This window comes from Aquarana catesbeiana, linkage group LG03, assembly GCF_042186555.1.
Source record: "Aquarana catesbeiana isolate 2022-GZ linkage group LG03, ASM4218655v1, whole genome shotgun sequence".
NCBI classification, from domain to species: Eukaryota; Metazoa; Chordata; class Amphibia; order Anura; family Ranidae; genus Aquarana; species Aquarana catesbeiana.
Genome location: NC_133326.1, coordinates 141,882,086 through 141,909,606, shown reverse-complemented (window position 1 = coordinate 141,909,606; position 27,521 = coordinate 141,882,086). Strand labels below are relative to the sequence as shown.

The window sequence follows — 27,521 nt, the reverse complement described above, 5'->3', positions numbered from 1 at the left end:
GCTGTCTAGTTGAGCATCATGGGAAATACAGTTCCAAAACATCTGGGGTGCCAAGGTTCGCCGTCACTGGCCTAGCATGTCTAAAAATTACAAGCAATTTCAAGGCACCCCTAAGGTCCAAATTGGGGGCCAGATTCAAAGATCATATAAGTTACTGTATGAACATGTAGTGCACAATTCCTGACCGGGGAAAGCAGAGTTCTTTCAATAAAAGTAGTGGTAAACATAGGAGGGGGTCATATAGTGGAGCCGAGATATTCTGCGGGCAAGCTAATCTTTATGGATATTCAATATGTAACCATCACCCAAATCTGACTGTAGATAGAAGATTTGTATAGCAAATGATCCCCTTGTAGGGCTACTGAACGGATCACTTAGCACAGGTTCAAATTGAAAGGAGAGCAGGGGATCAGTGACCAAAAAGTTATGTATACAAGAAATAAATCGGACTGAGGTTTGCAATTGGCTTCAATTTATTATAAAAAGGGTAGATTATGGCTTACCATGTCCACCCATTACTTAGCATCCTCAGATGTATCAAAAAATGTAGTTGATCCCTTGTAGACCACCCTGAGCTTGCTAGGATATATCACGCTACATACAGTACCTTTTTTACCCTCTTCTTCTAAAAAGGTTCTCTGGCACCTTTGTATTTCAGCTGGGAAGTTGGGTAACAACATGAGGATTTTACTTTCAAAATTAAAGCAGTGATTCCGTAAGTGCTGCAGATAAGATGAGGTCACGTCTCCACAAATAAGTAATCTTACCACAGGATTCACTCCCAGTGGGACATGGTAGGCACTTTCCACAATATAAGTTGAGGAGACATTGTCCAGCTGGAGAAGATCCTTGGAGAGCTTTAGCAAAAGGACTCCAGGTGTGAGCCCTCCGGTAAGTCCAGCACCCGCACATTTCTGGGAAGCGATAGGCCAACAGAAGAGAACAGAATAGACAAAGTTGACCTTTAATGGAACACAAGGCCAGTGCCATCTCCATGCCAGACTGAAGAAATGCCAAAATGCACCCTCACAACCTTTATCCAGGTAATTAATTTTATATTCTGTGGTCATGTGACCACATAGTAGGCAGACAGGTGGGCAGGCAGTGTGATTTCACACAGCGTGAAAGTATATTCCCATTATGTTTTCTTTGCAGTTTTGACAGGGAGGCTCCTGCTGGGAGATGCTTTCAATCAGAACGAGAGCAGAGCACCTAAAGTGACCACGGACACAGGCACAGTATTAGCAGGGATGGGTGGGAAATTTGGCACCTTTACTGACTACAGAAGATACAGGCAAGCTGTGCATAGGCATGGCATCCTGCATCTCCTAGAAGCAATCTGACAGTGCAGCATTACCTTCTTCCATGCTTGGTATGGTCAATTTGATAAAGTAACTAAAAAGGGAACTGGCAGGATTACTGGTTAATTTACCAAGAAATTAAAGAAATGTATATGCTCTATTAGGAACAATACAAATAGGCCAAAAGCATAGGGAACCTTTACTTCAGAGAGGAATTTCTTTGCCAAGAACCTCTGAGTCTCACCTTCCTCCGCTTTCTCCAGTACCTGTCAAAGCATCTGACAACTGGTCCCACAGCCCAGCCACAGCCAACAAGAAAACCTTCTTGGACACAAAGTACCCAGTGGAATGTTCACCCCGGGAACAGTAGAGACACTAAATGAGTGCAAGGAGTCAGAACGAAGCAGGAATCTTCAAGTTCACCTGCTTATCACAAACCCCACCCCCTATAGGTAATTTGTCATGGCTTGCACCACAAAGGCTTGTCCCAACTGGCAAAAAGAAGGAAGGGGGCATGGAAGGAGCAGGGGAACGAGGCAGGCGCATCTTGTAAGACAAAATAAAAAGGAGAGGAGGGGGATCGGTGAGAATACCATGGGCACACACCATCTGCTGCAGGGCTTCAAAGAGCCCAATCTTTGCACATCACGGTGTCCACACCCCCAGAGGCCCTTAGGAACTCAACTACCCCTGCAGGGGATCACTGCCCTGTACTTGTATAGTACCCTGCCAGCAAATCATTCAATACAAAGTACCCAAATGTTCCCTGCCTGCAGGATCCAGTGCCAACCAGCAACCTTACAGGTTTTTCCCCATCTATATTGTGGGCTGGGTACTGTCCCCTCTTGGCCCAGGGCTGTAGGTGACTGATCAAGAAAAGCCAATCCTTTTCCCCACCAAGGGAGGCAACAATGAGGCTTAGCAGAGAAAATCTTCAGAGACTTCAAAGGCACATGATCATCTTCAAAAAATGAGGTGTGCTGAGCTGGAAGAGGTCATGTTAGGGTAGGGATTAATGCCTTTTTTTTTTTTAGGCAAATATTCATTCACCTGAAAGTGACATAACAAATTATGGATTCTGAAGATGTCCGACATAGAAATTAAAATGTTGTTCTTGAGTTTAGGCATGCTGTAAATGAGATTGGTACTTAATTATGGCACAAGCACAGTGTTACTTATTCTGTACCACTTATTTGTAGATACCATTACAGGATGCCCAACATCAGTAGCGGCTGACAAACTTGACCCCCAAGCCCCCCCCCGCGCGGGAGATGGTCGGCGGCGACCAGTCGTCTCCCCCTGACTCTCTGGCCAATCAGTTCTCAGGACCCGCTTCCCGATTGGCCGGGAGAAGAGTCAGGAAGACAATAGCGAATATTAATTCGCTATTGTCACACATCTGGGTGGGCTCAGTGCTCTACACCCCGAGCCCACCCTTTTTTGAAGACAATTAGCCTCAGGCTCTTATTATGTGCTTTAAAAAACCCAACAACCTCCTATTGAAATCTATCCGTCCGGCACCCTGCATGTAGATTAGGGGCCGGCGGCGGTGCCCCTAATGGATGGGCTGCCACTGCTGAACATACTGTTTTTGATAAGAGAATATGGAAAGGACCTACAGTTGTGCTCATAAGTTTACATACCCTAGCAGAATTTATGATTTCTTGCCCATTTTTAGGCATGCGCAGTGTATATAAAGCTAACAGCATGTGTCGTACCTACGTTCTGTGTGCGGAGGAAGAAGGAGGACCGGAAGCGCTGAACGTTCTAGCGAAGATAACATTTTAACTTGGGACAGCAGTGGCCTATACTGATTCGAGATTGAGGCCTATATTGGGATAAGATTAGGAGAGTTTAGCCTGATATTGTTTTTGTCTTGCAGCAAATATGAAACAATTCAAAGACCCTGAATTCATGGGCCAGTTCATAGACCGATACAGGGATATGAGAAATTGGTGGGAGGTTAAAAACCTCTTATATCGAAATAAACCAGCTAGGAAGGCAACGCTGGAGAAACTGCTGCAGTTTGTGAAGACGCAGGTCCCCGACTTAGACATCGAGTTTGTGGATAAGAAAATTGGTAGCTTGAGAAGCACGTATAGGAAGGAGCTTAATAAGGTCCAGGCTCCCATGAAATCAGCAGCAAAAGGATGTGTATGTACCCAGAAAATATGAATGGTAACACAAAAACTTTTCTCACTCATGGTTAGTGTTTGGCTGAAGCCATGTATTATCAATCAAGGGTTTTTAGTCTTTTTAAATCATAATGAAAAACAGAAACTACCCAAATGACCCTGATCAAAAAAGTTTACATACCCCAGTTCTTAATACCGTGTATTGCCCCTTTAACATCAGTGACAGCTTATAGTCTTTTGTGGTATTTTTTGGATGAGGCTCTATCTTCTCAGATGGTAAAGCTGCCCATTCCTCTTGGCAAAAAAAGCCTCCAGTTCCTGTAAATTGGGCCGTCTTGCATGAACTGCATGTTGAAGAGCTCCCCAGAGCGGCTCAATGATATTGAGGTCAGGAGACTGAGATGGCCACTCCAGAACCTTCACTTTATTCTGCTGTAGCCAATGACAGGTCGACTTGGCCTTGTGTTTTGGATCATTGTCATGTTGGAATGTCCAAGCACATCCCATGTGCAGATTCCTGGCTGATGAATGCAAATGTTCCTCCAGTATTTTTTGATAACTTACTGCATTCATCTTGCCATTAAGTTTGACCAAATTTCCTTTGCCTTTGTAGCTCACACATGCCCAAAATATCAGCGCTCCGCCTTCGCGTTTCACAGTAGGAATGGTGTAACCTTTCATCATAGACCTTGTTGACTACTCTCCAAATGAAGCGTTTATGGTTGTGGCCAAAAAGCTCAATTTTGGTCTCATCACTCCAAATGACTTTGTGCCAGAAGGTTTGAGGCCTGTCTCTGTGCTGTTTGGTGTATTGTAAGCAGGATACTTTGTGGCATTTGCGTAGTAATGACTTTCTTCTGGCGACACGACCATGCAGACCATCTTTCTTCAAGAGCCTCCTTAGTGTGCATCTTGAAACAGCCACACCACATGTTTTCAGAGAGTCCTGTATTTCACCTGAAGTTATTTGTGGGTTTTTCTTTGCATCCCGGACAATTTTCCTGGCAGTTGTGGCTGAAATTTTAGTGGGTCTACCTGACCGTGGTTTGGTTTCAACAGAACCCCTCATTTTCCACTTCTTGATTAGAGTTTGAACACTGCTGATTGGCATTTTCAATTCCTTGGATATGTTTTTATATCCCTTTCCTGTTTTATACAGTTCAACTACCTTTTCCTGCAGATTCTTTCACAATTCTTTTGCTTTCCCCATGACTCAGAATCCAGAAACGTCAGTGCAGCACAGGAAGAAAGATGAAAGGGTCTGTCAGGAGTCCAGAAACCCATTGACCTTTTATACACAAAATTACAAGCAAACAACTCACAGATTTATAATTCAAATTTTTTTCTTTATTTTCTGTTATAAATTTCACAGTTCACAATTATACATCCTTCGTTTCATACTTTACAACACTACACAAGGTTAACATATTAGACATTGACGAGAGACAAACTGGTAACACCGTTGACCCTATCCCCTCCCAAAAAAAAAAAAGAAAAAAAAAAAAAAAAGTTAATAAGAGAAACAAATATGTAACTAATGTAGTTCCCAATGATTGTGTGTTTCAGTCTTCATATCCCATTCCTTAGTGACACTCCCAACGCCAAGCACCTACAAGCCAACACCTTAACCACTTAAAGCGGGGGTCCACCCACACCGCCAAAAAAAAAAAAAAAAAAAAAAAAAAAAAAAAAAAAAAAAATTTAAAAGCCAGCAGCTACAAATACTGCAGCTGCTGACTTTTAAAACATAGCCACTTACCTGTCCCAGGGTCCAGCGATGTCGGCAGGCGATGCCGAGAACCCGCTCGGTTCTCGGCAGCTGCCGCCATCCTAGGTGAGGGAATCAGGAAGTGAAGCGTTGCGGCTTCACTTACCGGTTCCCAACTGCGCATGCGCGAGACGCGCTGCGCGTCCCAAGTGGTCCCCGCTCTCTCCTGGGAGCTGTGTGTTTCCCAGGAGACAGCACGGTGGGGACGGGAAGAGGCGTAGACTCCCATGGGAGTCTATGCCGGAAGTGGGTGCAAATACCTGTCTTAGACAGGTATCTGCACCCCCCCTCCCCCCTGAAAGGTGCCAAATGTGACACCGGAGGGGGGGAGGGTTCCGAAAAGCGGAAGTTCCATTTTTGTGTGGAACTCCGCTTTAACGACCGGCCACTGTATATATACGTAATTTTTTTTTAAAGATGGATATCTCGGTAACGGCAGCAGCTGCTGCCACAACCGAGGTATCCATCTTTAGGGCCGGCGTTTCTGTACACGATAATGGTGGTCTCTGCGGTGGGTTCGCCGCGAGATCACCGTTATCGGCGGCGGGAGAGGTGTCACCCCCCCTCCCGCCGCTCTCCGGAGCCGTCGGTAGCGGCGGCGGAGATCGGGACCTGTCAGTGCTTCGGTATAGTGACGAGTGAGGCCAAGATGGCGCCCACCCGTCTCTATACCATAGGACGGCCGGCGACATTTTTTTTTTGTGTGTCATTTTTTAAACGACTTTTTTTTTTTTTGCATCTTAGTCTAAATATGAGATCTGAGGACTTTCTGACCCCAGATCTCATATTTAAGAGGACCTGTCATGCTTTTTTCTATTACAAGGGATGTTTACATTCCTTGTAATAGGAATAAAAGTGATCCAAATTTTTTTTTTTTTAAAACAGTGAAAAAATAAATAAAATAAAGTAAAATAAATAATAATAAAAAAAATTTTTTAAAGTGCCCTGTCCCGACGAGCTCGCGTGCAGAAGCGAACGCATACGTGAATAGCGCCCGCATATGAAAACGGTGGTCAAACCACACATGTGAGGTATCACCGCGACCAGTAGAGCGAGAGCAATAATTCTAGCCCTAGACCTCCTCTGTAACGCAAAACATGCAACCTGTAGAATTTTTTTAAACGTCGCCTATGGAGATTTTTAAGGGTAAAAGTTTGACGCTATTCCACGAGCGGGCGCAATTTTGTAGCGTGACATGTTGGGTATCAATTTACTTGGCGTAACATTATATTTCACAATATAAAAAAAAATTGGGCTAACTTTACTGTTGTCTTATTTTTTTTATTCAAAAAAGTAATTTAAAAAAAAAAAAAAAAAAAGTGCGGTTATAAGACCGCAGCGCAAATACGGTGCAAAAAAAAAGTATTGCAATGACCACCATTTTACTCTCTAGGGTGTTAGAAAAAAAAACAATATATGTTTGGGGGTTCCAAGTAATTTTCTAGCAAAAAAAAATGTTTTAAACATGTAAACACCTAAAATCCAAACCGAGGCTGGTCCTTAAGTGGTTAAACAAACCCTAACAACATGTGTAAAAAAAAAAAAAAAGAAAGAAAGAAAGGAGGCGTTGTACCCTACTTATACATAAACGAACTTCACAACCCACTACTCCCCTCCAAACTCTCTACGAATCAGCTTAACGCCTCCCTCTCCCCTTTCACCAGGGCAGGTATCTTATTATAGGGGTAAAGGGGAAGGGAAGGAGGGAGGAGACAGAGAAAAAAAATAAATGTATTTTTCTTTTTCTCCGGCTAAACCCATATATGATTATTCTTAAAGTCTTTATATGGCCATAGCTCCCTTCACCTTCTCGTTTCCTGTTTCCCTCTTAATCCATCCCCTGTACACACTGTATCCAGCCTGCCCATATGTCCTCAAATTCCCCTTTTTTATCTTTTACTACATGAATCCATCTTTCCGCTTCCATTGTCCGGTTGACCTCCCTTTTCCAATCTTCTAATGTTGGGCAGGCAGTCTGCTTCCAGAATCTTGGAATTAATATTTTGGCTGTGTTTAATAAATGTGGTGTAATACTCCTCCTATAGGCTTTAATTGGGCCAGTTGTTCCATGAAATAGGAAGTCCAGAGGTGCACACTCTATAGGTCTAGGGGCTAACCTCTCGATCCATGGTGCAACGGCTTCCCAAAATTCTTTAATCCTGGGGCATTCCCACCACACGTGAAGGAATGTACCCCTTTGCTCACACCCTCTCCAGCACCGGGCATCTGCTGTTGGATATATCCTATTTAGTCTTGCTGGTGTCCTATACCACCTTGTCAGGAATTTATAGGCCATTTCCTGACCATACGAGCTTATGGACGTTAAATAAGTTGATTCGATCATTTTCTTAATTTGTTCATCTGACAATGCTTTATTTCGTTCTCTTTCCCATTCCCTGATAAAGTATGGGATTATTTTCTTTTGGGTACTAAGTCACAGGCTGTACATCTGGGACAACATGTATCTATCTTCCCCCAGGTGTACACACCGGCTCTCAAACCTAGTTATTGAGTTTAATGGTCTTAGAAGGGGTTTCATCTTTTTAAAAAAAACGTGTCATTTGGTTATATCTCCATCCTGATATGGATACATTCCCTAGTGCTGTGACCAGCTCTGAGTAAGTTGCTAAGGTCCCCCCACGGGGCAAACTTGCCACAGGTGACATCTCCATCCCTCCCCCATGCCCCCAGGAATCCTCCTCCCTCCCCCGGTGGGAACCATGGGACAAACAACTCACAGATGAGGGTGGTTACCTTTAATAGCCATTCAAACCCCTTTGTGTCAACTTGTGTGTTATCAGGCCAAAATCACCAGGGTATGTAAATCTTTGATCAGATCATTTGGGTAGTTTCTGTTATCATTATGATTTAAAAAGAGTAAACACAGTTAATTGACAATACATGGCTTCAGCCAAACACTAACCATAAGTGAAAAAGTCTTTGTGTCATCATTCATATTCTCTGAAAAATGGCCAAGAAATCTAATTCTGCCAGGGTATGTAAACTTATGAGCACAACTGTATGTATATTTAGTATAGAACTGAGGATTTACCATTTTTAAACACTCTGGCCGCCTTTTATCATCAATGTTAAGTTTAGGTCATATACTTTTTGATCAAGTTACAAATACCTAAATATTTTTGGATCAAGGAACTAACGAACATTTTGTGTACCCCAATATCCTCAACTTCCAATCTGGAAGTCCATGTTGAGAACTTCCTCAGTTTTTTCTTGCTATGCAAGGTGTGTGTCAGAAGGTGTCTCTGTTCTATTAGGGGACACCTGAGTTGGAGGTGCTTGGCTCAGAGCTCTGAAACTGAGATGTATCATAGGGCCAGTTTACGGACTGTGGCCAGTGGGAACAGATTTTTTTTCTGGCATTAGTGGGAACAAACTATACAGCATCTTTGGTATTCAGGGGAGGAATAGTGCCCCATTTTTTCTGTCAGTATGAGAAATGGCACCCCATTGTTGATGTCAGTGGCAGGAATTATGCCCCATTGTTGGCGTCAGTGGGCAGAATAGGGTCTCATATCAGTAGAATGACTAGCGCCCAACGGGCCAGATAAAGTCAAGCAAAGGGCCGCAGCTTAGAGACCCCTGATGTACATACCGTATATACTCGAGAATAAGCCGACCCGAATATAAGTAGAGGAACCTAATTTTTCCACAAAAAAAACTGGGAAAACTTATTGACTCGAGTATAAGCCTAGGGAGAGAAATGCGCAGCTACTGTAAGTGGAAAAGAGGGTCAACAATGCCCATTTGCAGCCTCAATGTGCCCATTTGCAGCCATAGGTCCCTAAAAACTTCAAACTCGGTAGTTAAGGGTTATTAGATGCCCCCTAGCTGCAGCCAAAATTTGGGGTCTATGGACCCAAAGAGTCCCGAAATGACATTGCTGCAGATAGACACAGTTGATCGAATTTGGGGCCCCGTATCTTGGGGCCACTTGGTGCTAGGAACCCCAAACCCAGTGGAACTAGCACTACAAAATATCCAAAGCTGGGGTTCCTACCACCAAGTGGCCCCGAGATACGGGGCCCCAAACTCGGTTCGGAAAATGTCAAGCACTTTTCTGCAGCAGACAATGACATTTTCCGAACCGACTTTGGGGCCCCATATCTCGGGGCCACTTGGTGCTAGGAACCCCCAGCTTTGGATATGTTGTAGTGCTAGTTCCACTGCGGTTCCTAGCACCAAGCGGCCCCGAGATGCGGAGCCCCAAAGTCGGTTCGGAAAATGTCATTCTCTGCTGCAGAAAAGTGCTTGACTCGAGTATAAGCCGAGGGGGGCATTTTCAGTACAAAAAAAAAAAAAGTGCTGAAAAACTCGGCTTATACTCGTGTATATACGGTAATTGAATTTTCGCACACATTTACAACAACTGTAATATCATCAACAATCCTCTTACCAGTGACATGGGACATTGTTCCAGCTCTTGTTCCTTTTTAATCTGCACATCAGAAATTGAAACATACTTGTGCTGAAAGAACAGAGAAAGTCGTAAAGTGCCATTGTTAGGTTGCATCACATAACCCACACAGAGCAATCTAAAGCTGAGCACTGTTGAGTCAAACACACTTTAGCCTGAATTATTCATGACAATGCAGGGAACCAGCTGAAATAGAAATCTGTAGTCTCAACAGATATTGGAAGCACATATCAAACAGCATTTACAAGCATAATGTCACCATATACTGTAACTATTTATACAATGCTCAATGATTAATATGGGTAATATTCAGTCTGGACTATAGACCATCTTCCCCATCTACTAGCCCCTCCAATGCTAAAGACTATATTGCAGCTGTCCCTGGATTTATTTGACAATTTACTAAACGATTTGAAAATGTTCACACAATAAAAATATGTGAAGATTCACTTTGATTATCCAATCACGTGCAGATAAAATACACAAACCAGGATTTTCTTTTCATACAATTGGGGAACTGAATGTGTATTATTTGCACATTGTCAAGTAAATTAGTCAGACGCAGTATGTCAAACCAACGGCAGGTTATCTGCTTAGCAGAAAAAATAATCACATTCATGGAGTTATATCCCCATATGCTTAAGATTGCCAATCTATACCTGCAGCTGGAAAGCCTTGGAACGCCAAGATCATATACAAAATTCACTAGGTGCACTAGAAATGTACATTTACTCCAATTAAGGAGACAAAACTAGCCTGAAGGTTTCTGTACTACAAACACTTAAGAGATGAAACCTAGATTGACCTCCTCTGTTGGCACTGGTACCAACGCTTGCTGGTCAACCATCTCTCCCAACAGGGACAAAAGTGCTGAGGCTTTCACAAGGTCTCAGAGGAGACGTTAGAAGAAAATCTTGAATGAGGCTTGCAGGAAAACTCTACAAGACAGCCTTCGTCTACCAGCCTCTGAACATACACATTGGGCATAATGCTGTGCCAATGCAGTAAGAACATCTGCAATCTCCCTCCTACTGGACCCAGTGAGTTATTGAGGTTTGTTAGCTTTTCAGATACAGGAAAGTACACAAGTATAGAAAGTACAGTTATTGGTTACAAAGCAGTATGAATGTTCACATGATACCAAGGCATGTCAATTAAGTAGGTAAACTCCAACTACAATTTCCCCAGACATATATGAGAACAGTACATCACATCTGTACACATAAACCACAAAATAGAGAGACAACTGATCTGTGTGACCTTTCTTGCGGTGCTTGGCTCCTGTTTCCATTGTCACGGTCGCCTCTCCCCGCAGCATGTAAGTAGAGGGCAGGGTGGAGAGAAAAAACAAAAAAACAAAAAAAAAAAACAAACATAGGCACTATAAACTCCTGCCAGGAACCAGAGGACCGCACTACCTGCAGGACCCCAAACTAAACTAGAAGGCCCGCTCCACCCAACAATTCACAGAAATGCAGAATCAGCTTTAAGAACCCACAAACCCAAGGTGGCTCGGCTCAGGGAAATCCTAAATATCAATGTATCATGTAGCTGGGAAGGGAGCACTGGACTGCACCCTACTCCCAACCCAGAGGTTGAAGTGAGAGTGAAAAAGAAAGGTGCTCCACGACTGCTATAGAAGGTAAGCCACCCAGATCCACAGTAGAAGGGGACAGTACATGAAAGAGCTTGACTACCCACCCCCTGCAGACCTCTAACAGTATGCTTCCCTCTGGTGGAGCAAATACAAATACTAATAAACTATGTTGGGAGATCACCTCTTAAAGTATTTCCTACTGTATCTCCTACCTTCATGGGGGGGTGGAATCATGCTCTCTCATGTGCTGTCCTGGACAGACACTGGGGAAAATTAAATGCTTTTCACAAATAAGCAATAAGAAACCCCCTGACTATTAGGCGCCTTTCACACGGACGGCTATTCTGCCGCAGTTAAAAGGCATGTTTTTTTTCTGTGAAATTCAAGACTCCAGGCACTGCGATCAGCTGCATTTGAACAATGTGATTACCTGCGTTTACGTGCATTTTCGCGGTTGCGTTTAGCTGCGGTAGACAATGTTTTTGTTTGGTCCTGAATCTACCCATGATGCATTTCGGTCCTCTGCAGTGCTTCCTATTTTTTTTCCTCACGCTGCTATCTGGCGGTTGACACAAAAGACTGCGATTACCTGCGGTTACGTGCAGATAGCTGCGCTAAATCGCTCCTGGACGCAGTCAATTCTATTTTTTCTATCCGCACGGAACCGCATGTAACGAAATCGCAGCTAAACGCAGTGTGTGAATGGGACCATAGGAAAGCATTGTGTGCTTTTAGCTGCGGTAAAAAACTAGAAAATCCGCAGCTAAAAGCACCATTCTATCCGCCCGTGTGAAAGGGGCCTAACAAGCCTAGAGAACGAGACACGATTTGTGTTTCTTACACTGAAACTCAAACAATTGCTAGTTTGACTGGCCCTCACAATGATTTAGTGGCTTCAACACTTTTTCATTCATGGACAAACATTCTACAAAGCTTGTTCTTTGATTGTGACTCAAAGAACTGAAGCCACACAAATGACCAGGCATCTTGCATTTCAAAAGGAGGTCAGCAATGGAAGCCTTCACATTTCTCTTGGCTTCTTTTAAAGTGGAATTAAACTGTATCTGAGCACCGCAAACTGAAAACACTAATTAATTTCTTCTATTCAAAACAAACGCACACATCCATCCATGTCTCCATGCTTTATTTTAAGATTGAGAAATTACTTTGAAAAATCCCCCCCTAGCATTTCTAGTCGCAGCCATCTTGAGTAAACGCAGGTGATTCATTTAGCATTTACTTCCTGGAATCCATTTGCCCTTAGCTCATGCATTAAGTCAGGAGGGTGTGCTTAGCTGAGAAAGCCCCTCCTGAAAAAAGAAAACAAAAAGCAAAGCCCATAAAGACTCATGGGATGTATGACATCATTTTGGCCTAGGCCAGAAACCAAAAGGGAACTGAAGAAATTAACAAGATTTTTGTACTCACCATAAAATGCTTGTTCACCGAGGACACAGCAGATCTTTATGATTGATGGGCTTGATGTCGCCACTTGCAGGAGGACGCTAGGTGTAACCAAATCTAAAAAAAAAAAAAAAAAAAAAAAAACACACCCAAGGGGTAGCCAACTTCAGGTGGCCAACAAAGAGCTCAGTTAGCAGCCAGCAGTAACCAGACAAAAACACTGAGACTGCCAAGCAGAAGACTGGGCGGTTGCTAAAAACATAAACCGATGCACCCATACCCATCAGGAGAATACTCGTGGTCCAACAGAGGCAAATCTGGGACTTGTAGCTCTTTGTCCAACAAAGTATCTCCAGGTGGGTAGATGAACACCTCTAATCCCATGGTCATCCAAAGGACATCAGCTGAACACATGGCACCTTGACGGAAAAGGACCAAGTCTGACAGACCTCCCGGGGGGGGGCACCTAGCATCCTGCTCCTACAGGTGGCGATATCAAACCCATCCATCATAAAGATCTGCTGCATCTAATAAAGTGAAAAAAAAATAAAAATAAAAAAATAAGAGGATAAAAAAAAAAAAAAAAAAAATTAAAAGCAAGAACATATTATTCTTCCCATCAACTTACTAGTAGCATAAGGATTAAGTTAATGTTGATATAGAGAGTTTAGTTCCACTTCAAAAGAGACAGAGTGATGTGCAACAGATAGGAGCCATCTTCACTTTAGTGTTCTAACTTTCATTAAAGAAAGAAGGTGTGGGATGGGTTGCAATGGATTACTGTTCTAGGCAGGACTTTACTGAATAAAACTGCATTTATAAATGCCTTTTAAAAGTTGGCAATGAAGACAAAAACAGGATCCATTTTACTCTGATACACCTGGTAGATATGAAAGGACATGAATTATTTGTGGTTACCTGCTTTAAAATCTTCACACTCTCATGAATAGGCCGTGGTAATCCCACCAGCGTATCTGTGTCACTATACAGGAGAAAATGCATCACATACAGGGACTACTGGTACATAAAAAAATGCAGGTGAGAACAGCATTAAGATTATACTCACTGCCCTAATGTGAATCCAATGAACTTGTTTCGACTCATCTCCAGGAAATTTTCAATGTCTTTCTCTCTGAAATAAAAATATACAAATAAAAATCAATTTCTACAAAGCAAGCTGCAACTGATAACCAGCATAGTGCTGTTTAGGACAACTAGCACCCTAACCCTTTCTTGACCTGATACAATTGACTCATAGATATCCAGCATCTGCACCAATGAACTTAATAAACTCTGACTTCTTGCAAAAGGTTATACATATTTATGAGAAAATATTAAAAGTTTTTATTAGTAAGGACAATTCTGCCTTGTTTTTTAGGCTGACAAATGCGCAAAAATAAAATGTAAAACATTTTTAATAGGGCAGCAAAAAATACATGGCAGGGCAGATCAACAATGCAGCCTTCATATGAAGCTTCTGCCTGCATATGGTCACTATGTCGGTGACAGCCAAGGTCCCCACTGGTGATCAAAAACTAATCAAAGTAGTTCCCGATTGTCAGGATATCGGGGAACTGGAGAAAGTGCAGAGAAGGGCAACCAAACTGATAAGAGGCATGGAGGAGCTCAGCTATGAGGAAGGATTAGAGGAACTGAATTTATTCTCTCTTGAGGAGAATTAGGGGGATATGATCACCATGTACAAATATATAAGTGGTCCATATAGTGAACTTGGTGTTGAGTTATTCACTTTAAGGTCATCACAGAGGACAAGGGGGCACTGTTCATGTCTAGAGGAAAAAAAAAAAAATTAATTTTGAAATACGGAAAGGTTTCTTCACAGTAAGAGCTGTGAAAATGTGGAATAGACTCCCGCCAGAGGTGGTTCTGGCCAGCTCAGTAGATTGCTTTTAAGAAAGGCCGGGATTCTTTCCTAAATGTACATAATATGGGCGGCACAGTGGTGTAGTGGGTGGCACTCTCGCCTAGCAGTAAGAAGGGTCGCTGGTTCGAATCCCAACCACGACACTACCTGCCTGGAGTTTGCATGTTCTCCCTGTGTCTGCGTGGGTTTCCTCCGGGTACTCCGGTTTCCTCCCACACTCCAAAGACATGCTGGTAGGTAAATTGGATCCTGTCTAAATTGGCCCTAGTATGTATGAATGTGAGTTAGGGACCTTAGATTGTAAGCTCCTTGAGGGTGTAGGGACTGATGTGAATGTATAATGTATATGTAAATTGACGGCACTATAAGTACCTGAAATAAATAAATAAAATAATATAACTGAGTACTAACATTTATAGGTAAATTTGATCCAGGGAAAAACAGATTGCCTCTCGGGGGATCAAGAAGGATTTTTTTTCTCCTGCCATAGCAAATTGGATCATGCCTTGCTGAGGTTTTTCGCCTTCCTCTTGATCAACTGTGGGTGAAGGATCGTGTATATGAGATTGTATGATTAAATTTTATTGGTTGAACTAGATGGACTTGTGTCTTTTTTCAACCTATGTCAGTAGGGACCCATCAGTGAGTTACTGAAAACCAGCAGCTCTTGGAAGTGTTGGCTGTGGGTTCTCATGGGGGAGAACACATAGTAACGTATCCTTGGCCTGGGACATCATGACAGGGAACAGATTGCAGGTGGGAAGGAGATAAACAATTTTTAACAGAATAAATTAATAAAGAAGTTGTTTGGTACGAACAACCCACTAAACTGCAGAATTTCAAAATGATCTTCAGAAGATAAAGATGGCAGCGTCAATATTTTATGTTGCAGAATAAGAATGCAAATCTTTATTTTTATTGAAAAAATACATTATCCATGTTAAATATATTCAGCTTCAATCTCATAGTTTGTGAAACAGTAAAAAACTAAAAATAAAGGCGAAACAGCATAATGAAAATATATTTTTACCAAAAGTCTAGGTTAGGTAAAGGGACAGCACAGAAGAAGTGTGCTCTATTTGAGTGAAACCTTAGCTAAGCCATCTTATAAGGAATGCGATAATGCTCTTATGGATCACTTAGTTCTGTATAGTAGGGAAGAAAAAAAAAAAAAAAGAAAAGAAAAAAGACTATCACCACAGGTGAATGTAATACAATGCTTCGCCTTGCCTCTTATATACTAAAGAGCATGTTGTTTATTAGTATTTAGAAGGCAGTATATGGCACACAAGACAAGGATGAGGTTTGGTGATGTGCTTTGAGTGTGTGATGGAAAGGAAGACTAAATAAAAAACTTAGCGCAGGCCCAGGGCTGTGCAACCAAATCACCGCACTAGTGTGTGTAACCGGTATACATTAGTGCCGACTGTCAAATTGTAGTTCTTTCACCTTACTTTAGGTGCCCAAGGAAGACCCTTAGGGAAGCACACTCGCTCTGTGTGGATTCTCAGGCAAGCCACTGGCTGTGACATGACATCCCTTTCTTGTATATCAGACTCTGCCTCCACCATGTTCTCTGCATCCTCATTTTCATCCTCTTCCGCTCCTGCAGTTTCCTCACTCTTAAAAGGGTCTCTCTCATTATAGAGATCAAGACTGTCCTGTTTAGAAATAATGAAGCAGAAATTATTAACATTAGGTAAAAGAAGCGCTAGTTAAAGCACGATGCATAAAGGGCAAAACATGACTCATTGGGGTTTACTAAAGCTGCAGAGTGCAAAATCAGTCTCACTTCTGCAGAGAAACCAATCAGCTTCTAATCTCAGCTTGTTCAATTAGGTTTGGCAATAAAACTTGGAAGCTGATTGGTTTCTATGCAGAAGTGAGACTAATTGTGCACTCACCAGCTTTAGTAAATAAACTCCATTAAGACATTCCTGTGATGTAATGGGCCTGATTTCTGCAGGTTGGGATTTACCTTAGGTTTTACTCATCCTCTGCTATTGGAAGAGTAAAGGAAAAATAGTCCAATCTTTTCTAGTTAATAAACTGCTGACATAACATGTACTTTCTCCCCTACTTTGTAGAAACCTGGAAGTTTGAATTTAACTCATACAGCTTTCTGGATCATAAACATGTTGGGTTTAGTCATTAGGCTTCTTTTAATCTAAAGAATATTAATTTAATTTAATTTAAAGAATATTCTCCAAGCAATTAAAGTACCCGTCCTAATCTTCATTGTTACATGCAAACAGCACCCTCCTTTAGCTTCCAATATGCTGCCACCATCCCCTGAAAGACACATTAAAATACCAACTTTTCAGCAAGTTAGAATGCACATTTTATCTAGGGAGCACCTGCTCTCACATGCTCAAACTCCAAATAAAAAGAAATTTTTAGTTCAATCTGATTTTATTGAAATAAGTGGAAGAAAGCTAAAAAATACTTTCTAGGTTATAGAAAAAATAAAAAAAATTCCCTGAACATTTGAGAACATAATAAAAAAAAACAAATAAACCGTGCCACACAAATGTACTGTTAAACGTACGTCCCCATAAATAAAACACTCCTAATTTAAAAAGTATCTATGCTAAAAATGGAAAATTGTATTTAAATTATTACTAGTCTACTTCTATTAATCTGTACAATCTTGAAGTTTTGTAAATTTACTTTATGATGATCCTACACATATACCTCCTTGAATTCACTATGCCCTGTGAATAGGCACCTCTGTGTCACATATTTCACAGAGCCTGCCTTCTGGACTACAGAGGTACTGAGAAGGAGTTTCCAGAAGCGGGGTCCGTACAAAAAGGTCTGCTTGCAAACCGCAAGGTACCATGGGATATGTAGTCCTTAGAAATTCAAAGTAAACAGCAAAGGAGACACTGCAAAGCATGCAGGGAATCCAGGAAGGATTCCTTGCTGAATCAAGATCGGGCACAGGTTAGTATAAAGGGGGGTGGGGTAAACAAAAAAAAAACAAACGGAAGACTTAAGAACCATTTTAAGTACTTACTGTGTACTAAGTGTTACTTTTTCAATTGTTTTAATCACACTTTTTTCACAAGCTAACCCTGCACCAGAGGGAGATTGCTCAGTGTATGAAAGCACATAGAAACATTGAGAAACTATGAAAACATCCTCATTGTGCATTCATTCACAAAACAAATCTCCCTCTAGTGCAAGGTTACAAATTATTTACACTCTTGAGCTAAAGGGTGAACATTTTCACACACGATCAATTAAAAGCTGACATGTTTCACACCACTATGGGGTGCTTAGTCATGACTAAGCACCTCATAGTGGTGTGAAAAATGTCAGCTTTTCATTGATCCTGTGTCTCTGATGTCTTTGTACCAGAAGAATTTTTAAATAGTCTTCAATAACCATCTTCAACAAAGGTGTTAACAGAGTGCGGCCGTCCAGCCTTTTCTTCAATTCATTCCTACATGCAGAGCCAGCACCTGTTTCCATCAACAGGTGGGATGCATTATGAGATGTCTGCATAGAGCGGCGTTCTTTTGTTGTTAGTCTTAAGTCCAAATGTGAGGACTGAAACATAATTTATTTCTTTAATACAAAAGGTGGGATATCACAATTTTTAAATTGTTTAATTTTTTTACTTTTCTGTTGACAGTCATATGTGCTGCAATGCAATCACTTACCCCTCACAAAAGAGAAAAGCTTATGCAGACAGATGGCCATACAGTACTTAAGACTACGTAAAGCATACCCTGCGGCTACGTCGCCCCCTCTTCTGCTGCTCGCCAAATTCTATTCCATAGGATGGAGGAGCAGTGGGTCTCATGTTCTTCATCACTTGTATACTGTCTTCCTGCAGTGGTGGCAAACCCAACTCTGCTCTCTTTTTCTCCTTCATCTTCTGCAGCTCGGAGAATCCCCCTAGTGTAAACTAAGTACAGTGCATCACTCAGTGAAAATGACCTTGTGCATATGTTTAAGGCTGCTTAGTAATTAAAAAAACGACTTAATACTGAACATACCAAAATAACTTTCCAGAGCAATAGGAGGACCTTTTTCATGGGAAAATGTGGAGAGTGGCCACTACAGAACTTGGAAACCATTGTGAAGAGGAGATGAGCAAATGGTTCCTCGCCATTGGATGGAAAAGCTAAACACATACATTAGAAGAGTTGCAATTTAGGATATAAACATGAAATAAAAAAGGTAAGGAAATAAGCAATACTGATAAATACATAAAATCTGAAATAAGATGCGCAAGACATAGAACTAGAAAGATTAAACAAAACTCAGGCATGCTGCCCCAAATGTCCAATCCTTGCCATTGCTTCTAGACAGCATATAACTCAAATGCATCAGAGTTCCTGTGTCCGTCAACGAATTAAAAAAAAAAAAAAATTCCATCTGCACCTTTATTTAGTTTAGTGTACTTTAAACCTGACTCGAGCTTGAAAGCCAAGAGGTCACCCCACGCTTGCGTTTGCTGCCCATTTGCCTGCTTCTGAAGCTGCAAAACATGAGGATTGATTTACTCAAACTGGAGAGTGCAAAATCTGGTGCAGCTGTGCATGGTAGCCAATCAACTTCTAACTTCAGCTTGTTCAATTAAACTGGTTGTAAACCCTGTCACACCACTTTACCTACAGATAAGCCTATAATAAGGCTTACCTGTAGGTACCTTGAATATCTCCTAAACTTGCAGTTTGGGAGATATTCAGTATATGTGCTGCTGCCAACGTCATCGGCACATGTGCACCGAAGAAACGGGCCCCTGGTGCAGTTTCTTCAGGAGTCGTGCCGTGGCCGGCGGCTCCTGCGTGCATGCGTGGGAGTGCCTTCATCACGGCTCTGGCCAATCACAGCATCGGAGCCACGAACCTGGAAGTAACGCAGGTGGAAGATGTACGCGCTGTACTCAGAGGGCTGACGCCGATCCAGGGCGTAGTTCTAATGTAAGTATTTCATAATGCGCTAGTATGCGTTGCATACTAGCGCATTATGCCTTTGCGTTCCCCGAGGTTTACAACCTCTTTAAGCTTTGGCAAAAAAAAAAAAAAACCTGGAAGCCAATTGGTTTCTATGCACAGCTGCACCAGATTTTGCACTCTCCAGTTTTAGTAAATCAACCCCATTGTTCTAGAACATCTTTAGCCGATTACAATTCTCTTAGAGGGCTTAATGGGCACTAGTATGTACTCTCAGGAGCTGGGAGAAAACTTGTGAGGTCAGACAGATGATGGGGCAGTATCTGTCAGAGTAAGCAAAGCTAAATGTGGAGAAATATAAGTCCTCCAAAATGATCTTGCAGTGTTCTAACAATGGAGACTAATAATTTTGAATTCTGCCCAAGTGCAATAATAACTGGCTCTCTGCAAGAACTGCTGTTGGCTTGAAAAAATGTCCCCTACTCACCGAGTTCTGTGTGGAAAGTTTGTCTCTGAATACTCCATTCTGGCTCATCTTCTGGTGACTCCTGCCTTATATTTTCCACCAGGAGATACATGACACTTAGAATCACCCTAGACATAGACAAAGGGTAGAATCCTTTATACTGTGTCAAGTACTTGAAGCAAGTATAACAGCAGAATGACATCACCCATTTGGACTTACCTTAGTTCAGTGCTGTCTGCCAATGACAGAGCAGGCTTCCTTAGAGCACTGCTGCAGGCTTGGCTGTTCCTAGAACCAAAAGATATATAAAAAGTTCAAGTCCCTGAAAACTGAATGTGACATAGGCATTATTTATAAACATGATTCAAAAGGCAATGAGGGGCAATACCCTTAGAAGGAGAGAGAGAAAAAAAAAAAAAAAAAGTAATTTTGCAGCGCTCCCTATTCATTTCAATGGACAGGGGCGTTTTTGAGACGTCTTGGCCGCGCGTTTTTTTTTTTTTTTTTTAAATAATAGGTCTCGCGACAACGTGACCTTAAAAAGAAAAAAAGCAATTTTGCAGCGCTTTGGAAGCGCTTCCCATTCATTTCAATTGACAGGGGTGTTTGAGGTACTCCAAACATGCCCAAAAGATGCTGCTTGCAGGACTTTTTGTACCGCCCACCACCCCACTGTGAAAGCACCCACTGAAATGAATAGGAAGCGTTTTTCAGGTGCTATTTTTTGCGCAAAAGCGCCTCAGTGGGACAGGGTTCTTAGTTGTAACTTTGTAAGAATAAAGTCAACTTCCCTTTCCCCTTTTCAATTTTGGAACATTTGTATTGCTGGTCCCTACCTTGCTGGGGATATTTTAGCTAACTTTTCACCACAAAAAATGTGTTTTGTTGCAGCATCTATAACCATTAGCGAGATTTTCCATCACTTTCTGGCCTGACAAGAAGTGATGAAAAATCTCACAAATAGGAGCACAGACTGCACATAAAAACCTGACAGAGTGATTTTGTTCTCTGGGACAAGTTACTTGCTTTATTAAGTTGCTCATGTATGTCTGTCTATTTGATGCATGTCCTAGACTCCTTATATATGCCTTGTCTCATGTACAGTTCTTTGGATGCATATTGGCACAATAAACATTTTTCTGATTAAAAAAAAAAAATAAAGAAATTTGCACAGAGGTTTTATCACTTCTAGCTCAGAGTTTTGGATGGAGTTGGGAGTTTTGCTTGGTTCCAGTCCCCGCAGCCCCCGAGTAACACAAATAACCAGGGTTGGAAATAAGCTGCCAAAAAGTTATGCATATGTGGTAAATTAACAGAAAATAAATCAAATGTATTGCTTTGCATGATAAATAGCTCTGACTTTCTTTTCTTGGACATTCTGGAGAAGTCTCTGTTCAGATACATCTTACGTCAGAAAGTTTGATATAAGACCACTAGGGAGAAACTATGAAATGTATGTTTTTGTATTCACAAGTTTATATAAAAACACATTTTTAGGAAATACACAAAAAAAAAAAAAAAAAAAACCCCCACGCTAATACAGAATGTTACACAGAGAACTTAGCTATCTTACGCAATTTCCATGTTCAGAAGTTCCAAGAAGACAGTAAAAGTCCCCATCTGGTAAAGCAGGAAGCAGTTGTATCGAGACCATTGGAGGACATCAGTCTCATTTTTACATTCTACAAACACCCCTGGCAAGAGAGATCAACAGTTATCATCCACATACCAACATGAAGCTAATGACATGTTTAAGCATTTTTTTATTCATACTTCAAAGTACAAAACAAAAGGAGGCATAAAAAAAAAAAAAAATCAGAAATGATACAGCTTACACCAAACATAGCTTACGCAAAACACATAAGAACATGTGTTCATAAGACAAAGAACAGAAGGAGAAAGGAAATGGTTAGAGGAAATAAATTAAATAAAAAACAAAAAACACACATTACAAGCCATCAAGTCCAGGGGCACATAACAGACTCAACATATTAAAGTAGAACTAAAGGCAAAACTTTTTTTCTTCATTTTGGATAGAACAAGGAAGGGTTAAAAATGTGTCAGATTTTTTTTTTTGCCATCTGTGTCCCATTGCGGAGATTTCCCTTTACTTCCTGTCTCATAGCCAAGCAGGAAGTGAGAAAAAAAATATCTGTAAAATTGGCACCGCAGGTCACCATAAACTATTATACCAATTGGAAGATTTCCCCACTATTACTTTTCTGGAGACAACCCAAAATTTGTGATTTTCTTTTCATTTCGCTTTCAATGATAATGGTAAACAGGACAAATAGAAAGGGTGAATCTGCAAAAGGTTGCCTTTAGTGAGATTTTAAGCTTTACTCATTAAAAATAACTAATCCAGGGCTTCCATGTTTTCTCAAATAGCGCAATTTGATGCATTTTGACAAAAATGCATGTGCAGTAGAGATACATGGAATGGCATGGAAATGCATACAATGCAATTTATTGCAGAAGGTACGACCTTTCACTGGAAAATGCAGGAAAAGGAAGCTACAAAAACACACATTTTAAAATGCAGCAATGTAACCAGATGAAGGCCTGCTTACATATTTAAAATTAAACTTACTAGCTTGTAGAAGAGAGACGAAGCCCATTCAGTAAATAAGAGGAGGAATAATCACATCTCTGGGAGGTTGGGTAAATCTTTGCTCTCAGATACTGCTGCTATCTAACGGCAGCCATAACATGGATCGAAGCCTGTCCAGTTCAGCAGGAACCAGACATTTTTCAATCCATGTACGGGGGGGGGTGGGGGGGGGGGGGAGCTTGTACAGAAGTTGATCTACTGCACAACCAGTCTAACACTTTCAGGTGTGCTGATAGTATGTTGCCCACTTGGCACTATGGTTCCTCCCAACAACCTCTAAATTATGGTACTTCACATTAGAATGAATCTGGTATACCCATTTTAAGTTACAGTTTCCCTTTAAAATACAAGGTATTACATAATACATTGTTACTAACCTTTAATATTCATCATAGAAAACTATACCGTGCAAGCAGAATTTATATTTTCTCCAGATTTGCGTGGGTTTTTCTTCTGTGCACTTAACAGGTTTGTGTTTGATCACAAAATGCAAATACATACAGGATACTAAATTGACTCTTATGCATGTGACAGAATGACTAACATGAACAAGAAAATACAAACTTCTTTGTGAAGGGCTCTGTGTTCCCTGTAAAGCAATATAGAATTTGTTGGAGCCACACAGAGCAATCAAAGAAGCTATAGACAATGGGGATGGGTTTGGTGAAACAAAAAAAAAAAAAAAAAAGAAAAAGGAGTGTGGTGTGTAAGTTACACTGTCTTTTTTCTAATCTACTGGTTGACAATTCCAGTGTCATCAGATTGTATATTAGTCCAGCACCACAAATGTCACTAAAGAGCTGAGCAGTTTCAAAAAACAGCTGTGCTACTGTACAGGAGCCTGATGAAACGACACCCCCTTAGGTTTTCACGATTCCCTTCCACTTGTGCTGGTGCCCACCTTGTGCCAAGTAGAGGATAGCTCTAGCCGCTGACAGACGCTTCTCCCGGGACACCACCTCCAGTTCATCAAGGAGGTACATGACTTGAGTTCTGTGCTGTTCTGCGTCCAGGGACATCCATCTTGCCTCCCCTTTTAGCAGAAGAAAAATAAACGTGGGTAAGTAAGCGCTAAACAGAAATAGTAATAAAAGTAAAAAAAAAAAAAAAAAAAAAAAGCTGCTAGCACAAAAAAACAGTGATCATACACCTCATGAATAACCAGCAAAACTAAAAAAAAGTGCCAATATTTTATGTGGATCTCCACCGTGTGTACCAGTTGATGATCAGTGAGAAATGATTATTCACTTATGTGCTCACCAGAAGCTTGTGCAATAACAGCATTACCAACAAGTGTATTCCCCCAGGTGTTCCCTTGAGAACGCGCTCGTAACGCGTTGGGAGAGGCCTACGTGTTGACATCGTTGCCACCGCATCTGCATGCTCGGGATTGGCGGCTTTTGTTGCAAGTCTGGCCAGTTCTTTTACTGATTATTTTTATACTATAGCTCTAATTGTTTTACCAAACTTTTTAATAAACACTGCACAATATAACTACTCTTGTGGGCTCCCGGTGGTGAGCTTTTTTATGACACCCTTGTTTAAACGACGAGAGGAATTCTAAAGGAGACCATTAAGGCTGACATTCAACTAATCTCTGGCGAGTGCATATGCTAGTGGAGGCTCACGAGTGCTGATCTAGTGTTATCACACCTGGTGGAATACACTTGTTGGCAATGCTGTTGTTGCACAAGCTTCTGGTGAGTGTATAAGTGAATAATTGCTCACTGATCATCAACGCGGTGGAGACCCATCCCATTGTTCAGGACCGTTTCATCCAACATATTGGGCCTTACATTTTATTTTGAAGTTGTGGTTCACTGCCACATATTTTTTATATATGTAGTGCTGCACTTTGCTTTTCAGCTTTAGAAAATGTAATAAGCATAACACAATCAATTGTTTTACACCAATGTGATCTTCCCAGATACAATACAAATGGCTCTCTAGTGAACATACTCATCGCAACACATTTATCACTATATTCAAAAAACTGCCTCCTAAACTTTCTATAATGATTTGCCAAAGAGGCTATGATCGCTACCTCACAATGGAATGGGTTGCCAAACACACCAAAAAAAAAAAAAAGTGCAGCATTTTTGGCAAAACAATCCCTTTGGAGCCAATATCGTCTATTATGGTCATTTTATTTTTTATAGACTATATTATTTGGGACGGTCACTCTATCCTTAGTACAAGATTTTGTGTTTTTTTGTAATAACACATTAGGCCTTTCTTTTACCTCTGTGGAGGATTCAGTCAGTTTGTCATTTTTAGACCTCAAATTTTATCATATGGATCAGACTTTTCATGCCCAAAAAAAAAAAAAAATCATACAAAACCCACAACTGGTAACTCATTCCTACATTATAGCAGCTGTCATCACCCAACATGGAAAAACAATATCCCTAAAAAAGGTCAATTTTGTCTTTTCAGGCAAAATTGCACAAACCATGATGACTATAAGGAACAGAGCCTGTTTCTAAAGAAAAAATTCAAGGATAAAGGATACCGAGAGGACTTGGTAGAATCGGCTTATGATCAATATTTACATAATAAACCCACAGGTAAAACTAACCAAAAAAAAAAAAATTACATATCTGTCAGGTTCATTACTCAATTCCATAGTAAACATCGCAAAATGGAATCCATTGTGCAAAAACACTGGAATATACTGCTATCTAACCCACACCTGCACAACATACAGAAGAGCACCTAACCTTAAACAAAACATGTAAATTTGTAGAGCATGGCAAACAACAAGATGTCATAAAAAAAGAAAAACCTATAGCATCAAGGATTTTTTCTGCTGCTCTACAGATTTTGTAGTATATTGTCTAACCTGCCCATGTGGCCTATACTACATAGGTCACACCATTAGGCCATTACGCCAGAGGTTTGGAGATCATCGCTGGTTTATAGAAAAAAAAGGGAATGATGAACATAGTGTTCTATAACACTTTTTGAATGCTCACAACAAATCCACTAAAGGGTTACAGGTGTGGATTGTGGAGGTCATGTCCAAGGATCTCCCAGAGGCAGAGCACTAAGACTCTACCAAAGAGAGACCTTTTGGATATTTACTTGATACCCTCTCCCCTGAAGGGTTAAATGAAGAATTGGATGCGACTACCATTATATGAACATGTGCATACTAAAAAAAAAAAAAAAAAAAAAAAAAAAAAAAAACCACAAAACAAACAAAAAACATAATGTGCGATATATAACATATCCTGTGTAACCATTTTCCCAACTCTTTCCCAGTTTACATGAAGTACCCTATAAAAACACATATGTAATCATACTATAATTGGGGAGTTGTGGGGATCTCGACACCAGTGAGTAGATTGATTTGGACAAAACTATATCCCCTAATGATTGAGTAATAACAATGTTTAGTGCCATTTATCAATTAGTGATCTTTTATATTTTTGTTTTTATCTAAAATATGAACAGATTTTAATTGAATAATAGATAGGATATATCAAGGTGTTCTATAATGCCAGATAAACATTCACATGCTATTATCAACACCCATATCTACAGTGTATAAGTTGCTTTCTCTTTCTTGTATAGATATATAGCCCTATCCATGTCCTCACTGTGTCCTTTAGTATCTATTAGACAGTGAGAGAATAGCTTATTTTATGATGACCCCTCATATATACATATAATTTAACATATAATTCATGAATAAAAAAATAATATATAATTATTTATTGTTGAATGCTGTTGTAATGCTGTTTTTAAACTGCTGTTTTTATTCTGAGTTGAAGAATGTAACTTTGTGGATGGCTGTCATTTCCGGCCGCTCCATTACAAATACCAAGCTTCGCGCCCTATCTTTAGCTTGAAATAGAAGTGCGCATGCTGAAATAGAGCAAGGTGCATGCTCCAAAACACGTCGCAAAGCATTGCGGGACCTGTGATGTCAGCACCCTGTCTACCACTCGCACAACCCTACGATCCACGTTGTGTACCACCTTGGATCCTGGAACCAATCTACTGCCTCGGTGGCTATCTTCCGGCTACAGCCTCTGCTCCCTTACAGCATAAAACACACTGCTGCCCAATGCCTGAATATAGATGGACAGACCCCTCATAGTGTACCCTTACTGATGAGCCGATTTACTGCCTACCTCTTGTGAGTAACCCATTATGGGGGCCATATTAAAATCGTATGTAACATACTACACTTAGTGGGGATGTTTTTCTATTCTTTTTGTCCATCTACCATAGAGTGAGCTGCGCTCTGGATCTTAAGCTGACGCAAGTGCATGGACATTTATTGAGAACATTCTTGGACTTAAAATTGTGCATTTGCCTTTGCGCCTACTACTCATTTTATCGTAAACAGGGACATTAACTAATATTCTCCTATTCCTCATTTTAGTCATCAGCCACAACACCACATTGTAGAGCCTTTAGCATTGCAGTAGCTGCATGTGACATCTCAGAGCCAAAAACCTAAAATTAGGACATTCAGGGAGATTTCTGATGTGTCTTGCAAAGTTCACAGAAGCGCAAGAGTCTGGCTTTGCTCAAATAAATCAATAATGCACATTGTGATGCCTATAATGAAGCCATGTAAAATGTAAATACAGAAGAAAATTGACACACAGTCATGTTTAAACATTTTGGTTAATTGTGAAGTTTTGCAAATGTAATAAGTCTACTAAAATAAACAGTACTAGAACTTCAGCGACCCCTTCCCCTCTTCAGTGGATGGAACACTTCAAATGTTTGGGAAAACAAATGGACAGATGTACAAAATTCTCTTGGCCCCAACATTACCCATCTCCATTAGCAAATGAAGGCAAAAAATGTTCCCCTTGGTTGACATTGAACTGATGGGGCTGGTCAACCTAATTAAAACAATTATTTATCACCAAATTCAACTAGGCCTTCATTGCCCTGTTGAATTCCCAGGAGGGTCTTCCAGGAGATTAACAAATATGTTTTTGTCTTTACCTGGGCCAGCAAGAATGGCAATGGCTGCCCTACACTTG

The 27,521-nt window shown here is 40.9% G+C and overlaps 1 protein-coding gene across 1 annotated transcript in view; it reads right to left on the bottom strand.

Moving 5' to 3' along the window:
* STRIP2 (striatin interacting protein 2) overlaps positions 1 to 27,521 on the bottom strand; it is a 76,986-nt gene that overhangs the window by 31,683 nt on the left and 17,782 nt on the right. Inside the window, exons 4-13 of the mRNA XM_073619350.1 lie at positions 23,414 to 23,545; positions 21,475 to 21,595; positions 20,121 to 20,189; positions 19,923 to 20,029; positions 18,533 to 18,660; positions 18,262 to 18,441; positions 15,975 to 16,186; positions 13,707 to 13,772; positions 13,559 to 13,622; positions 9,619 to 9,690 (exon numbers count right to left, since the gene is read on the bottom strand). Of these exons, the coding sequence (XP_073475451.1) occupies positions 9,619 to 9,690; positions 13,559 to 13,622; positions 13,707 to 13,772; positions 15,975 to 16,186; positions 18,262 to 18,441; positions 18,533 to 18,660; positions 19,923 to 20,029; positions 20,121 to 20,189; positions 21,475 to 21,595; positions 23,414 to 23,545 (1,151 nt within the window). The remainder of the gene's footprint in view (positions 1 to 9,618; positions 9,691 to 13,558; positions 13,623 to 13,706; positions 13,773 to 15,974; positions 16,187 to 18,261; positions 18,442 to 18,532; positions 18,661 to 19,922; positions 20,030 to 20,120; positions 20,190 to 21,474; positions 21,596 to 23,413; positions 23,546 to 27,521) is intronic.